This window comes from Anopheles bellator, chromosome 1, assembly GCF_943735745.2.
Source record: "Anopheles bellator chromosome 1, idAnoBellAS_SP24_06.2, whole genome shotgun sequence".
Lineage (NCBI taxonomy): Eukaryota > Metazoa > Arthropoda > Insecta > Diptera > Culicidae > Anopheles > Anopheles bellator.
The window spans coordinates 13,185,692-13,202,121 of record NC_071285.1 but is presented as its reverse complement, the minus strand read 5'-3'; the positions used below and the strand labels follow the sequence as shown (position 1 = coordinate 13,202,121).

Genomic DNA, 16,430 nt, shown 5'->3' with positions numbered 1-16,430 from the left:
TCGCTCGCTCACTCTAATGGCGGCTCGTTTGCAACCTTTTTTGCATGGTCAATGGCGCCGGACCAGTACCAGTTCCCGTTGCTAGTTCTCGCTAGTTCAAGTAGAAGGCGAGCGGCTCGATATCGCGGGAGTTGTTGCCATAGGGAAGCTGCTTCGCTGTTAATCGATCGGTCAGCCACGCATCCGACTACCGTTGTTATCATGGCACGGATTTGCCCTGTTACTGCGCACAATAATCTCTATTTTAGGACGTTACCGGATGAGACTGGTTTTAAAATTCCCCGTCCAATTGATAGCGTGTTTCGGTGTGTTTTCGGAACGCCCAGCGATGACCCAGAACGTGGGGTCACACAAGAGCACAAGGTATGATTACGCACTGGTTCGAAGCAGAATTTTTGTAGACTTTCGATTTCTGCTCCAGAACCGGAACGCATGGCGCGATCGTGGGACCGACGAAAGGTCATCGGTTATTGGAATGCACGACGCAATGAACCTTAAGTGTGTGCGCTACAAGCCCCTGAGGGTGACATAAATTGACTCTAATCTCGTTCAATTGAGATGGCCGGAACATGAGCCATGACCCGACACGAAAGAGAGAAACCGAGGGTTTATCGAATAAGCGGTGAAGAGATGTCCAGAACTTGATGCGAATACGTGCCAAGGACGCCCCTTAATGAGCCTTCAAATGCTTCCGACAATGGTTGAGTTTTACTTGACTCCACTTTGAAAACAGAAACCCGCGAGGTCATTGAATTACGTCGGATCGTCGTTTATTTACCATCGAAACCTATCAACCCATCAAAAGGCTGTGGCAAAAACAAAAATAACGTCCCACGTTACATCCTCGTGCCGACCTGAAACGGCACAATCAGTGCAGTGTCCTCGATCAGCCCAGTGCGTCAACCATCGAGCTGTAGTAAGCGATCGAGAGGAGTGGCCTCTAGAAATGCGCGCACCTCTTCCGGCACGGAACGAACGAACGACTCCAGTTCCTCGGCCAGCGTACTTTGCACGTCTGCCGAGTTTCGGGCCGCATCGGCTACTTTCGCGTACAGATGGTAGAAGAGTTTGAAAAACTCACTAAAATTAGTCTGCGTCGACAGGGTGCCGAGCGTGGTGGACAGATTGGTGCGATTGTGCGGAAGCAGCTGTGCAAAGTGTTGCCTCAACTGGCCACTGTTTAATTCCGCAGCTCGATCAAGCACTTCCGGCGGAATGTTCAAGGTACGGGCTAACGATAGGCCATAGTTCTGCACCGTTGTGTGTCCCTCGGTGACGACGTACTTGTACCTCAGCCGCTCGACACCATCCACGCTGATGGATTCCGTTTGAAGACACAACCGGGATACATTGTGATGCTGCTCCAGAGGTCGGAGCATCTCCAGACAGTGTGTCGTCACGTACACGAACGGTTTCTGGATGGCGGCTAGCGTCGGGATTGCGTCCTGGTCTCCGGAAAAACCCACGTGCCGCACGATTTGCTCCAGTTGGGCCCATTTGGTGCTGGTCGTGTCCGGACGGTGCGTGTCACCGTAAAGTTCGTCGATCACCACCAAGCTGGTCGGCGTGAGACAGTGACGGACAAACTGTAGCTTGTTTTGGGCCGCCGAAGAAACGCCCTGCTCGTCCTGCTGTACGCTGTCGGCATTGCCAAAGACCGTGAGCAGACGATCGACGATGCGAACCTGTGCTGATGTCGCCGGAACGTAGCATCCCAGCTGGGCCATGATCTGCAGCAGACAGATTGTTTTCATGTACACCGTCTTGCCGCTCATATTGGGCCCGGTTACGATGAATGCATTGTACTCGGGGGTAGCAATCTACGGTAGAAACATTCAGAAAATCGTCATGGTGATTCGATCGGGTACATCATATCCTGCGGCGCTTACCACGTTGTTGCGAACGATCTTGCGACCAGCACCGAAGCACTCCAGCAGTGGATGGCGCCCGGCCACAATCTTCGTTTCCTCCCCGAACCGGGGTTCGCAAAAGTCTCGCCCATGGCTGACGGTAGCCAGTGCCTGTATCACGTCCAAATCGGTCAGACAACCGACCAGATTATACACCGCATCGATGCTCTCCCGGACGCTGGCAATCAACTGCTGGATGATACCGTAGCTGATCTCTTCGATTTCCTTCCCGACCGAGTTTAGCTTCTCGTTGAACGCCATCAGCCGCCCATTCGTGAGGGTGTAGCGTCGACCCACGCGTCCCAGGATCTGAAAGGCCGACAACTGTTCGGCCACGTTGTCCACCTCTTCGCTCGCCAGGACGTACAGAAGATGGAAACCGTGACCCCGCGAGTGGTTTAATTTGAGCTGCATGCGCGTTTCAAGGCACAACTCGGCTACGTACTGACGAATCTCATCGATCACACCCGAGTAGAGAGTACGGAGCAGATCCAAAATGGAGTTGATTTGGGAGCGCACCAGGAAGAGGCGATTATACGTCGGGTTTCGCTCGCCACCGGGGCCACCGTCATCCAGCGTTTGGCGGATCTTTTCTAGCAGCTCGGTATACACGCCGTCCTCTAGTGCTTGCTTCAAATCGTTTAAATACTCCGCCCGGATATCTCGCAGCAGTTCGCGTAGCTTCGGTACGGCTTTGAGGACATTTCGCAGACTGGCCGCTTGGTTGAGCAAGTGGACGGTATTTTGGTGGCTGGTTTTCTGCAATTGTACCGGAATAGAAATTAAATCAAGGTTTGGACGAAGGTGTTCGATCGATCTTACCAGCCGATCAATATCGATCGAGAGTCGAAGCAGTCCACCCAGATCCTTGATTTCGGTCAGGACTTTGCGAATGTCCTGATGTACGGGTGGTTTGCCGAGGAGTTCACGGACGCAGTTCAATCGTAGCTGGAGCTTCTCCCGGCTGGTCCACGGTTCGATAATGTTCGCCCTCAGGTGACGCTTTCCGATGCCGGTAACGCAGTGGTTCATGTAACCGTGCAAAGACTGCCGTTCGTTGCCCGTCTGCAGCGATCGGAGTAGCTCCAGTTGCCCGACGCACTCCACATCCATGGTCATCGTTGCCATTTTGTCGATGTAACTGAGCTTCAGTGAACGGTGCGCGATCAGCAGTAGGCCAGTTTCGCTGCAGTGACGTAGCAGTGCCCCGCAGGACGCCAGACCGTAGTATTTCCGCTGCATGAGGCCTCGAATGCTGCCATAATCGCGACAACACAGCTGCGCCAGATACGCTTCGGCCAGGCCATCGTTAAAGTAGGAGCGTCCCAAACCGAGCACCTGCACCGTGGGGAAGAACTGCTGAACCAGCTTCGGGAGGTAGGACGTACCGTGTTCCAGCGTGTGCTCGGAGAAAAAAATGACCGTCGGATCGAGACCTTGCAGGGTGACCAGTGTTACCGAGTACCAGAAGTTGTCCCCGTACTGAGTGATCTGCAGATGCGGTGACGTCACGTCGATGGCGGCCAGACCGATCTCGAGGGCCGCGTGTCCTCGACCTTCGGCTATCACCACGATCACGTAAGAGCTGCTTCGCCGCTGACCTTCACCACTAGCGGCAGGCGCTGTTTCTTCCCTAGGGCTCCCCTGTTCTACGTTGGTTGCTCTACGAAGGTTCGCCTGCGATCTGCTCCGATGGTACGGCATCGAACGTTCCATTCGCTCCGGGACAGCGCCAAACCCCGATCGCATCGCTGGCGGCATCCCGGCCAGCACAGGGACACTTCTGCTGCGGTACGGAATAAAGTTCATGGCAGCGCAAACTATTCACTTTCTGACTAAATTCCTTCCACCAAAAACTAAGCCAACTGAGATGGGAGAACTAATCGAACACGCAGCTCCAAATGTCATCTGTTTTAGCTTCGGTTTTTGAATAGTTCGTTAAAAAGTACACGAACGTGCGGAGAGACGATCGAATGAAAACGCACACCGACACAGATTCATTTCAATGGCGTGTATTTCGAAATTGTATATTATTTTCACTTGCACACCGATGATCCCTGCTCAATCTCCAACTCTCTCTCTCTCTCTATTCCTCTCCTTTTCTTTTGCTTATCTAACTTGCGCGCTCTCTCTCTCTCTCTCGCTTTCTCTCTGTCGCCTGTTGACCCCTTTCCGCTGCCATCCTTTGGGAAGGCCGCACATCGGGAACTTAGCGCACAACGCAGCATCCGGACTCCTGCTGACTGCTGACCTGCTGAACAGTAATATTTTTATCGGCTTATTTTTGGTTTTTTTCCTTTATACAAAAACATTGGTTTTACATTTTACACAGTGTCCTTCTTGTGCCCCTCTCCCTCTGCCCTTTCCCTCTGTCTGTCTTTCCGTCTCCGTCTCTGCGCTGCGCCATTCGAAAAGGTGTAAATGTGATACTATGCTTGTGTTTGTGACCATGTGTTTCCTGTGAGTGTGTGTTGGTGCCAGAATTGCTTGATAAGTTGTTATAACTTCCGGGATTTCGTTTTGAGTGATTTTGTTGTCCACTTTTTCCCCGGTGCAGTCATCAATGCAGCTATCTACTTTGGAATCGCTTCTCCTTCCTTCCGGTTTCTATTTGCAATATCTTTCGCTGCCATGCCATGCCGGTTTCCCTTTTAGATTCTATTCATGTACAGTTAACACGATACTGCGCAAGCCTTGCGCGTCCTATTGCGCGATCCACGTCACATCCGTCGTCCGAGCCACGCCAAGCAACAACCACGTGTTCGTTATGCGATTCTCGGACACTCAATTTTAGATTATTACCTGCCTTACTGTTACTGTCCCTTATTCACTTAATCGCGGATCGGGTGTTTCATCCCGAACAACTACGTAGCAGGACAACGAGCGCTGCAATAATGAGTAAATGTGATGGCGTAAGCTGTTCGTGTGTTTCTTTTGGCGCGTGTTGTGTTTCGTTACAATTAATTACAATGCTCTCTGTGTGTTTGGGTGTGGGTCTGTGTTTCATTTCGTGTCCCTTCTGGAAAGCCTATCGAGTCTACTGGACTGCTGAAAATTGCGGACCATTTACCGATTCATCCTTCAAGCAATGCATACTATCGTTCGTTACTTGTGGATTGTAGAGACAGGGATTTGGAGGGGACAGTAGAGTGACTAGTGCCGTCCCTTCTGACTTCGTTTCCACTATTGGCGTTTTAGTTTTGGGATGCGTTTTTGATTTCCATATCTATTGAATAATGTTTGTTACTACTTCGGTAGAACGTGTACTAGTGCTTTCTGGGTGTCGTTTGAGTCGAGCGAAAAGGGCAGGACAGACCGGGTGAGCTACTAAACGTTTCTCGCTCCCTCTATGTGTGACCGCAACAAGGCTTCCGTTCTGCTTCCGGTTATATCTATAGTGTGAACGGTAGGACCAAAACGACTCTACTGCTACCGTCTCTTCCTGCCTGTCCTGTTCTAGTGATTCCATCATAAGAGAGCATAAGAAGGTTGATTTCACTGTTCACTGTTCGGTCCAAAACCGTGCCGACGAAGCTTGAAGCCATGTTACTTGAGATGTTTGCCTGGTAGAAATGGTTAATGATTCGCGCACTTTGTCGCCCAAAAGTCCTACAGTAAACGTGCCCCTCGTGAACTAGTGAGAATACGAGATAGATGAATGTGGATAAATTTAACCAAAACCAAAAGCTACGTCAGCCAAGCAAACTCTGCCCCGAGACAGGACCTGTGTACCGTTGGCTGGCTGGCATACTAACTTGTGTTCGTAACGGTAGATTGCACCAAAAAACACCGCCAATGGCTGTAAAACGAAGCACAGGTTTGGTTGCTCTTTTATTAACGTTTACACTATAATTTTGCCGGTTGCCCAATTGCTACACCGTAGGTTGCCGTTATATGTTCACTGTTCTTATCTTACCCTACAAAAAGCCAATAATAATGTTACCGTGGCGGCAAAAACACAACGCATTCGTCCACTACATTTTCCCCGTATGCCGTATAAAACTGCCGCACCAAATTTATACGCTCTCCCGTTCCTCCGTTCTAGGCGATAAAACTAATAAGCGTCTGTGGTTTGTATTTGCATGCGTAATCTGTCCGGCTCCGGTTTCCGGTTTCGCAAGAAGGTTCCCGGTTTCCGTTTTACCTTTCATTATTTTTGGTTTCAGCATCATTTACATTTTGATTTTCCTTCTCGCTGCCACCCGCTCTGGGGGAGTTTCGGGGAAATTCGTTGGAGAATGTTTCTGTACAACAATTAAGTTTTCCCCTGTGTCTTGTTCGTAAAATGGAAAAACCGGGCGATAAAAGCGTCGCGAGTAAAAAGGGTTAAAGCGGAAGAATAGAAAGTCGGGTACACCGTGAAAACACAACAGTAAAGCAAACCCTTCGCTTTCCTCCTGCGCGGAATCGGTTCGTCCCCGTATCCGGTTCCTGTGGTTTTCTAACGAATTGCACTAAATCTGTGAACCTTGGCAGACAGCATCTCCTGTACCGTCGTCGTCGTCCTCGTGTGACCCACGTGTATCGAACCATATGAGTGGCAGCAATTAGACTAGAATTTCTGAATTTTCCCTACATTTTGTTTCCCTACATGAAATAGCCACCGCCAATCGGCCGCCATCTCGCTGAGTATTTATAAAGAAGGTAATGAGAGTGTTTCAACTTAGCGATTCCTCATCTAGGACGTGTGTACGTGTGTTTGTGTCTGCTTCCGATACAGTGAGACAGTGTGGCGCCGCGCTGGACAACAGGCGTAATCCTAGGTTCTAGAGCATTAGGTTCGCATCGTACTACGTTGCCCCGTTTTTATTTGGTAAAGCAATAGGGTAGTCTTTTTTAAGTTTAAATATTGTAGCAATTAGGTTAAGTTGTTGCTTTAGCCTCTTATTTTACTCTGTTTTGTTTTGCTAGCTCTTAGGTAAAGTATCGTTCGTGTCCGGGCAGCCTTGCCAGCTATCGGCGCAACATTTAGCTTCTCCGGAAGGATCCATGGGAAAGTCTGCTACGAAGCCGAATAGACCGTGTGTTGTCCGTGTAGTTTATAATGGTAGTACCCTACTTAGTGCTTTCACCTTCTCTACTTGATCACTCATGTCCTCTGGTAGTGTCCCAGCTCGGCTTTCGGAACTATCCAACGTCTTCTCGTTTCGTTTCGATCGATCAAAGTGGATCGTACTGCTAGCAAAAACCCTGTAATAACACCACTCTCCGTTTTCCCTTCCACGCTGCCCTAAGATAATTGGTTTTGGTAAAATGGCGCGTCCATTGGCGTCCTTGCCGACCGAAAGTGAGTTCATCTTGGGCGTTTCTAAAGTTGCGTTACGTTCGTTACGCGAAATTGACCCGGTAAAAAGTGGTGAAGAACTGTGAGCCACCGTGGGGCTGTTGACGCCAACCTCGTCTGTCCGCCAGTTTTAAGTTCGATCGGTAGTAGTAGTAGTAGTAGTGGTAGTTCTCTAGTAGTTCCAACGGACCACCGCGACGCCATGCCTGGTTACGTTAACGTGCCGGTAGCAATATAATGTTATTGGTTGGTTTAGTTGAAGTATCGTTATGTATATACGTGGATTGTTCTTCTGCTGGTACGGTATCGGGTATGTGCGGGGGAAGGTCAGCCACACTCCTCTAGGCCGCTCGATCCTTCGGCTGATAGGGGAAGAGTTTGGGGCCGGGTCGCAATGCCCGGCGTTCGGGGGTTCAGCTTATAGTCAGATCTCCATCTGTTCGCCAATCAACATCAGCAACTCGCCCGGATCGACCTCATCTTCGGCAGCCGCGCTGGCGTCTGCGTCACCGGTGGCGCCCGGGCTGGCGCTGTTTGCCGCTGCTACGTTCTCACCACCACCACGCCGCTTCTGGTTTCCGGTTGCTGTCTCTGTAGGAGTGTCACTGTGCGCTGAATCCTATCAGAGAAATAATTCTCATACCAGCGCACTACCGGACATGGCCGCCGGCCGTTCCGTGCTGCGTTCCCGCTCCCGTTCGGTGGATTCCGAGCTGTCGAGAAGAGGGAAACCATTGAACGACACAGATATGAACCTTAGACCAATCGGCAACAAATTCAGAACAGGTGAAAAGGTGAAGCTTAAAGTTTGCAGAACTCAACAACTCACCGCTGACGCCGCACGCACGCACGACCCTTTAGCTTAGGTTAGTCACTTACCTCGAGCGGACGGTTTTGATTTCGATCTCGTCGGACGAGACCGAGTTCTTGTTGGAGGAGGTGGCCGACGAGCGACGCGTCTTGCCGATGCTGGTCGTATCGTAGAACGTCTCCTGCTCGATATCGGACTCCTTCTAAGGTCGAAGCCCCCCAGGCAAACAAAGACATACACACGGGCACGGTCGACCCCCGGACGGACGGACGGACGGACGGTGGTGGTGGTGATGGTGGTGATGGTAGAGTGGTGGCAGGCGTGGTGTGGTGTTACACAGTGGCAAGGTGAGCAGCAGCAACGGCACAGGAGCGAGTTCCGCAACGAGTTCACCAGAAAAGACAGGTCACAAAACGAACGGAAAAGTGGAAAAGCATGCATAAGCGTTCGAGGTACCAGAGTCAACAGCGAGAGAGAGAGAGAGAGTCGGAAGGAAAGCGGAAGGGTACGGATATGGAACTTCGAACTTCGGACTTTAGCAGAAGGCGCAAAAGGCAGCAAATCCTCACATACACAGCCACACACATGCAGCCAAACACACTTACGTGCTTGTTGTAGTTGATGCGATCGCTCGTGTCCGACCCGCAGGATATGCTTTCGGCGACACTGTTGGTGCACTTGTTGTTGTGCTGGTTCGTGGGGCTGCTGAGGGCCGGGTAGCGCTTCGAGCAGACCTGCGCCTGGATGTGCTCGCAGATCCTCCGGAACCGCCGGATGTTGCCGGAGATGAGCGTGAACGTGATCGCGAACAGCATGTCCCCGACGTCGCCCTGCTTGCAGATCGTGTTGATGTCCACCTGTATCCGCACGTGCCGCTGGAACATGGTCGGGCCGGTGCCGCCCCGCTTGTACTCGACCCGGAAAGACATTGGCGAGAGGACGCTGTGCGACAGCTCAGTCATCTGTGTGAGGGGGAGATCGGTTATAGATCGGCACGGGAATAGGTCGGTGGACGTACGTACCGAGAGAAAGGCATGGATCAGGTGAGCTTTGACCGTCGCTAGCGGCTTACCCTTCACTAATACTGTAAACGTTTCGTCCTTTTCGGTCGTCATGAGGTTCCCGAACCAGGACTTTTTCGTCAGCTCCGGCGACGACTCCGGAGTAAGATGCACTTCTTCGGTTGATACTGTGTCGTGAACGAAGAACGAGCAGGTTCGGTGAGATTATGTGAGGGATTCGGGTGCCGTGACTTACTTTGCATTTTTCTACGGTGAAACTTTGGACTGCCAAGGAAACTATTCTTAATGTTCGTCAGTCGTGTCTTCCACAGCTGGCTGCCGGTGGTGACGGCCTGCAGCTGCTGCTGCGGGCTGCCCAGAATCGGCGAACCCGGGATGGCATTGATTGATGATGTCACTGTGGTGAAGAAAGGAGTTCATGAGCCAACGACGCTAGACGAGCCTCGCCCGTCTCAGACACTCACTATTGTTGGAGTCGGTCTCCGAGAACAGCCCGACCGTAACGGCCGGCCCCGAGTTGGCCCGATGGTGTACCGGCGACGAGGATTCGATCACCTGCGACTTGGTGCTGTTCCGTGGCGAGTAGTTCGAGTGTCGGTTCGAGGCCGCGTTCGGCGATGGCGGCGGATGGAGTTGATCTGGAAGCCATGGAAGGACACGCACCATTGAAAACCATTGTGACCGGAACTTCCCATCTTGACTTGTCTACTTACTTAGTGGCTGCGAGGAGTTGACTACGACGCCCCGCGTCGGGCTCTGATATGAACTGCGCGACAGGGGCACGGACGACGGGGACCGGCGGCTGCTACTTCCGGTGCTACCACTGTGGCTCCGGTGCCCATTATTGAACGTTTGGCGCCGGGAGGTGAGCGGTGACCCCTCGCTAATCTGACCATAAGCCGCCAGGCTGCTGCTTCCGTTGATGCGGCACGTATCGAGCCGCTTCCGGGGTGGATCGGCAATCTCGATAATATCGTTCCGGGGCCGTAGCACTTCCTCCTCGTCCTCGATCGCCGGACGCCTCCGTTTCCGGTCCAGCAGCAGGAAGTAGATCACCTTCTCGGTGTTGTGGCTGCCGAAACGGAAAGGACACCCGCGTGATCACTTTGGCCGAGGCACCGACTCGCGCATACTTACTGCGGACTCAGGAGCTCCTGGATGAGTTTGTCCTTCTCCTTGAAGCACCCGAGGGAGCATATTGCGTTCAGGACGTCCGTGTCGACGGCGGACGCCGTCGGGATGACGTGCGTCTGGACCACCTCCATCATGGGCAGCTCCAGCTCCAGTTCTCCTTTGCCGCCGGCCGTCACCCAAGGATGCTTGTTGATTTCGGCAAGCTGTGGAATTCGCGAATCAGGGAGATTAGAACCGGAGTAGCCTGGACTATCGGGGACAAAAAAGGTACCCACCGTGAGACGCTTTTCGGGATTCACTTCGATCATACCCTTCAGTAGACTCTGGCAGTCGGGCGGTACAAAGTGAGGAATGTGAAACACACCGCGCTTGACCTTCTCCAGCAGTTGGCGCAGGTTGTCGTCATCGAACGGGAGGGCCCCGACCAGCAGCGCGTACAGGATGACGCCGCAGGACCACACGTCCGCCCGACGGCCATCGTACTTTTCACCCTGCGTTTGTGTTGAGAATCGTTATTCAAGGGACACGCGACCAGATATGTTAAGCGTCCGCATACTCACCCGTATGACCTCGGGACACGCATAATGCGGCGAACCACAGGATGTCTCCAGCATCGAACCGGCCGGTTGCAGCGAGGCCATACCGAAGTCGGCAATTTTAATATTATTCTTGTCGTCCAGCAACAGATTCTCGGGCTTCAGATCCCGGTGGCTACGGCGAGCGGGAATGGAACGGGAGTTTTAGACCGATCGAACGGGACACGACAAGCAACAAATGGATTGCACACGGTGATTATGCATGCCGCCTGGACCTCGGTCGTCGGTCCCCGTGTGTCGTGAGATGAAATTTAATTACAAAATCCCGCTTTTAATTCCCCAACAGCCTCTGCCAATTGGATCAGCAACGGGAACTGATACAGTGCGAGCTCTCTCTCTCTCTCTCCGGCGGTGGGCATAAAAATGGATTTCATCATTCGGGAACGTGGCCAGAGCCAAGATTTGCACGAACGCGGGTCTCGCCACATCTTCGTGCGGAGGTCTAAATTTCTTGGACGCTAACCAAATTATTTACACTTTGTAGGCCGACCCCGTCGGACCCAACCGTGCACAGCAAGTGTGTAATCCAATTAAATTTCACGAAAGCGCCATTCAATGCGTTCCCAGCAGGATGATGGGAAGCGTCCAGACTCGATGTGGGCCGATGTTGAAACCGAGCCGCCCCAAGTTCTTTGTTCGCCCTCCTTGCTGCTGACGCGTGCCAGATTTAAGCGTTCACGGAACGGCGAACGGTGCTTTTCTTCTTAAAGTTTGACGTCGACTCCGTGACGTCTTTCGGCGCCGAAAGCGCAGTAATGTATACACATTCCAGGGACCAAAACTCCCTGAACTAGAAAAACAAAACATTGTTGCAACGGTTTTCTTTGTGAGAGCTGGTGCCGCAAGTGGCCTTAGTGGCCGTTGCATGGCAATGATTGTCCCGGCAACTTGGCACGAGCCCATGAAAATTGAATTAATGCACACATATCGCACGCCAGGCGTCATCGGGATATGCCCGGTTTTTGGCAGCGAAACGCAGGCTTCGCAGGCGTCGGTAGACTGGCCCGACCGGGGCCAGTAACGCATCCAGAAAAGCCATCGAGCAGCCAGTCTCGTTGAAGTGGCTTGCGACATCCTTTGGCCCAACCCACGGTAACCCGGGCTTCCGATTTTGCGATTGAAATTCGATTCTTAGGTCTGTCGCGGCGACGAGCCGACTAGGCCGATCCCTAATCCGCTTACAATCCTTTCTCCGCCCCACATTTGGCTCCGGGGGGACAAATTAGTGCATCGAAACGGGGTTTCGTAGGGTTCGGTTTAATCATCAAGGCGATTTGGCGAGTTTGTAAGCTGATTATGACACAAACTCGGATGGCTACGTATCGGTTCCTCGGACGTTCAGGCCGATTCTGTCGGTGACATTGAAAAGCTGCTCACATATTGGATGACTCCTGTTGGGCAAAATCAATTGCTTCTGGTGAGACCGACCGATTCTAATACTGTTCTGGCCTTGACCAGGATAACAGGGAGGCAATTAGATAATGGTATCTCGTTCCTGGGAATTTGTCTGATTTACTTTTATAAGATTCATTTCTATCCCTTTGTGAATTTAAAATAAATAAAATGAAACCCAGAAAGGGATGCGCCATTAGAGCGCAAGACGATAAGTCGTTGTCGGAATCTCATCCCCGCCAGAAACCACGTGAAAAGCTAGTCTGGGTGGACCGCCGGGTTTGTCGTGTCGTGGGTGGGACGTCACGTTCAACAAGTGCCCTTCTCGCGAGTGCCCAAATCTCGGCCCAAAGCACGGTGCACCGTTTTTTTGCCACTTATTTTCCTTATTTTTCGGCCGCGCGATATGATTCCGATCGATACGATCTCTAAGCTTTGCCTGCTTGGCAGGGCCCTTTGGTTTGGGTGGGCTGGGTTTCCCATCTTCTTACTCTTTTCGACCGGCATGGTGATGGTGGCCCATCATAAATCAATTATGCAGCCGATCGATGCACGGTTGACATCGCTTTGTCAGAGACACCAACAATGCCAGGCCGCGCACGGCCGGAACCACCATCCGTTGCGCTTCCTGCACGACGTGGACCACAGAGCAAAAGTGAAAGTTGCGTTTCCTCGATGTCCTTGCTACCGTACGCTTCGGGTTCCTGTGTGTGCGTGCTTTGTTTCGGAAACCCACGGAAAGCATCGGTACGCTTATCATAACTTCCGGCTGGTGCGGACACCAGGACACTGACGCTTGTTGGCGCACCATCATCATCATCGACAATCGAATCCTGCTCTGCGTCCCGATGATTTGCATTACATAATTCCGGCACAAGCCCGAACTGAGCGAAAAAGGCAGGCCTCTGTAGCCCTAGACTTGACCCAGATGCTATGGATTCGCGAACCGAAGCACAGTGTCTATTAACGAAAAGGGACCCCCTAGGGACAGCTGCTCGAAGGTGGCAAATAATAATCGCACTAACTAACACGCAACGGAAAGTGTGCGGAAAACAAGGTATCTCCAGCAAACAATCTGTCGCCGGCAACTAGCGAAGGTTCCCTAGCGGTTGGACATGAAAATCGAACAGCGAAAAACTCAGTCTCTTTGTCAGGGGATGGTCAACACGGCCATTTCACTGGCGTCTAGTGCCGTGTGCGTTGTAAGGATTCACTTGGCGCAGAGTCCCTAGGCCCTTTTGTATTTTAGGCACACAAAGTTGCGACACACCCTGGCACAGTGTTTCTTCGTATCGCTCCTTTCGTTCGCTTCGCCGGGCAGTGTGTCACTTCACAATCTGACATTCTTCGCTGAGATAACCCGCCCCCCTCGCGGGGGGATGGTCCGTTTCACACACATGTAACCAGATAATCCTTTCGCTGGGGACGTTATTCAATGTACGTACCATATTGAGTGCGAGTGGCAGAAGTCCAGTGCGGAAATGATCTGTCGGAAGAACTTTCGGGCCTCTTTCGGGGTGAGCCGCCCTTTCTTGACCAGGTAGTCGAACAGCTCGCCACCGGACACGTGCTCCAGCACGAGGTACCTACACCGTGCGCCATATTGGAGGTCACGGAAGAGACGGATTATTGCGTGAGAAGCGAACCAAGCATGGGATGTAGGATCTGGTGAGATTTTCCGTGGGCCCCAAACAAGGGAGTGGACTTGTGGAGTCGATACTTACAAGTACTTCCGGTTTTCGTAAACATCCGTCAGCCCGAGGACGTGCGGATGGTCGATTAGCTTCATAATGGCAATTTCCCGTTCGACCTACGCTCGTTCCGTGCGTTGACCAAAGGGTACGCCAAAGGAAGGATGGAGTATGCAACCCGCACAGCACGGCGGACATGGAGTGGTTCCAATCACACAGTAGTAGTGGCAGTCGGCGGAAGAAAAGTGGCAGAATGAAGATGAAAGAATTAATTAGAGTCCCTGGGAACCGAGGGATCGCGCCGGACCGCCGACAAAGAAACCCCATCGCGTAGCATCCGAGGGCACCCGACGACACCACACGGTCCCGGTGAGAGGCCTAGTTAATTGCTTCGTTATCGATTACGTCCTGTGGACCCTCGCACCAGAACCGTGCTCCAGGTTATTGACCACAGCGACGCGATGGAGTTTGGCGGACGGCGGACTGAAATCCCGCATTTGCGGGGATCGGAACCATCGTCGTCACCTTCATCAGGACCGACTCGCTGAGCTTCTCGCGGTTGATGATCTTGATGGCCACCTTCTTGCCGAGGACACAGTGGACGCCCAGCTTCACCAGGCCCGTCTGGCCCTTGCCGAGGGTCCGCTCGAGCCGGTACGGCCCAACGTACTGGTGGCCCTCGGTCGTACCGCTCGGCGTGGCGTTCTCCTTCTGCACCTCGCGACTCATCCTGACACGATGGCTACACTACGTCTGGTGTCTGGGCCTGACACAAGCTCGCTACAGAAGACTCGTTTAACGCCCCGATGTGCCCCGGGTTCCGGAGAAGATTCCGTGAGCTGTCCTGACCGAAGCTGCTTCCCGTGACCCCGGCGGGTGGGGATGTGATTCACAACCACAACAGAGCGGAAGGAAGCGCGCTCAGGAACGCGACCAGAGGGAGCGTCACGTACGCATAGCGGTGGGAGGGCGTGCTTGGTCCCGCAGGACACGGCCGCAAAAAACACACAGCACAACCAGGACACACAAGCACACTAATTTGTCTCACTCCGCGTAATCCCTGCCGCGTAATTGTCGCCAGGAGCCTCACCAATTCTGGTGGCCACCTATCGAACTTCCTGCACACGAATCGCGGGCTGGCTGGCTGGGTGGCCTTGCGGATGGATTTTTCACTTCCTCTCACCACTCACTCCGGCCGCGCGCACACTCACAGACACATCCCGTTATCGTTCCGCTGGTGGCCGTTGGAAAACGGTGAAATCGAACCACAAACCCCTGGTTTGGCGGCCACAGGCAGGTTACCACACGGACACAGGACACACCGTAGAGGTGGCCATCTTTTTCGCCCACAATCACTTCACTTCACCACGGCACGGCCACGGAAAGCGAGCTCTCGAGCTCTTCACAAAGGAGCACCGAGCCTCGTCCGTGGAACCGCTCGCCTCCTTATCTCCTAGCCACTGGCCACTCGTCGTCCTCGGTGGCGATTACGGCACGGCCCGCTAATCGTCGGCCACGGAACGGAGGGAACACAGGAAGCGCACGCTGGAGGCGGCCAACGGGTTTCGGGGCACGCGAAAAATCACACTCCGACTGGCTGGCGTGTGCGACTACAGCCACGGCACCGACGAGTGTGTTCCGTTTTCTCCGCCTTGGCGTGGAAAAATCGATACGACTCACCTCAGACCTGCACTCACTCCGTTCACGTTCCTCCAGCTCACCACTTGAATGAATAATGCTCTTGCTGCCTTCGGTGAGCCACGCGATTGCCTGCCGGTGAGAAGCAGTTCGATCTCATCTCACGCCTTGACACACTAAACGCACTCCCGGCAAGGCTACCTGGGGCAAAAGGGCTAAGTCCCGCCGGCAACCCGGACCCGGGTCCTTTGATTAATTTTTCAACTCCAGTGTCCTTCCATTGACTAGACTTTCGCATCGCAGTCAGGGAACCATTTCGCGTTCGGGGCTACGCCATCCGAAACAGGTGCTTGCTGTCCGCCACTGGCCGGACCGCCTCTGGGACGGAAAACTGACGGATAGATGAATGGGTTGCTCTTACCGGAGTGAGGGATTCGGAACTCGCGACCGTAAGGCTTCACGACGCGACGGTCTCTTTCTCGCCCTTCTAACTTACGTCAAACGGCCAAAGTATCGTAATGTGCACGGAATCCACGGACACCCCAAAAAATTACACCGAGCGCACGTGAGCCCGCGGCGGTGGGCGCGGAAAGCGCATGTGCACACTTCCGCTCACGGCGGGTTCACTCCGGTTCACTCACCACTCGCACTCATCGCGCGGCCGTTACACAGCGCGTTTTTGACAGCGGAAGCCACCCCGATTCCGGGCCGACCATGTGCAGCGCGCCACAGGATTTCGCCGAGGGGTGCCAAACCGGGACCGAGGGTTGCTGCCGCTCCGAGATGCACGCAGTCCGGACGGACGATGATTCATCATCTGCGCCGCGGCCGTTCTGCCGGGAGTTGGGGCGATGTATCAACAGACCCGCCAGACCCGTTTGTTGTTTTATCACAACTCCCCATTCTTTTGGTCAGAGCCAACGTTGATTGATCCGAAAGCAAGTGACTCATC

The 16,430-nt window shown here is 53.2% G+C and overlaps 2 protein-coding genes across 2 annotated transcripts; both read right to left on the bottom strand.

Moving 5' to 3' along the window:
• Positions 1–899: 899 nt before the first annotated feature.
• LOC131215062 (mutS protein homolog 4-like) lies at positions 900–3,719 on the bottom strand. Its single transcript, XM_058209438.1, has 3 exons — positions 2,733–3,719; positions 1,890–2,669; positions 900–1,820 (listed from the first exon to the last, which is right to left on the bottom strand). Exons 1-3 carry the CDS (start codon positions 3,717–3,719, stop codon positions 900–902), a joined length of 2,688 nt encoding a protein of 895 aa, XP_058065421.1.
• A 3,992-nt stretch (positions 3,720–7,711) lies between these two features.
• On the bottom strand, positions 7,712–14,569 carry LOC131216069 (serine/threonine-protein kinase BRSK2). The gene is made up of 13 exons (XM_058210469.1): positions 14,366–14,569; positions 13,874–13,959; positions 13,595–13,735; positions 10,722–10,872; positions 10,437–10,652; positions 10,165–10,364; positions 9,741–10,099; positions 9,492–9,665; positions 9,263–9,424; positions 9,028–9,194; positions 8,611–8,967; positions 8,074–8,207; positions 7,712–7,907 (listed from the first exon to the last, which is right to left on the bottom strand). Exons 1-13 carry the CDS (start codon positions 14,567–14,569, stop codon positions 7,832–7,834), a joined length of 2,427 nt encoding a protein of 808 aa, XP_058066452.1. The 3' UTR covers positions 7,712–7,831.
• Positions 14,570–16,430: the final 1,861 nt, after the last annotated feature.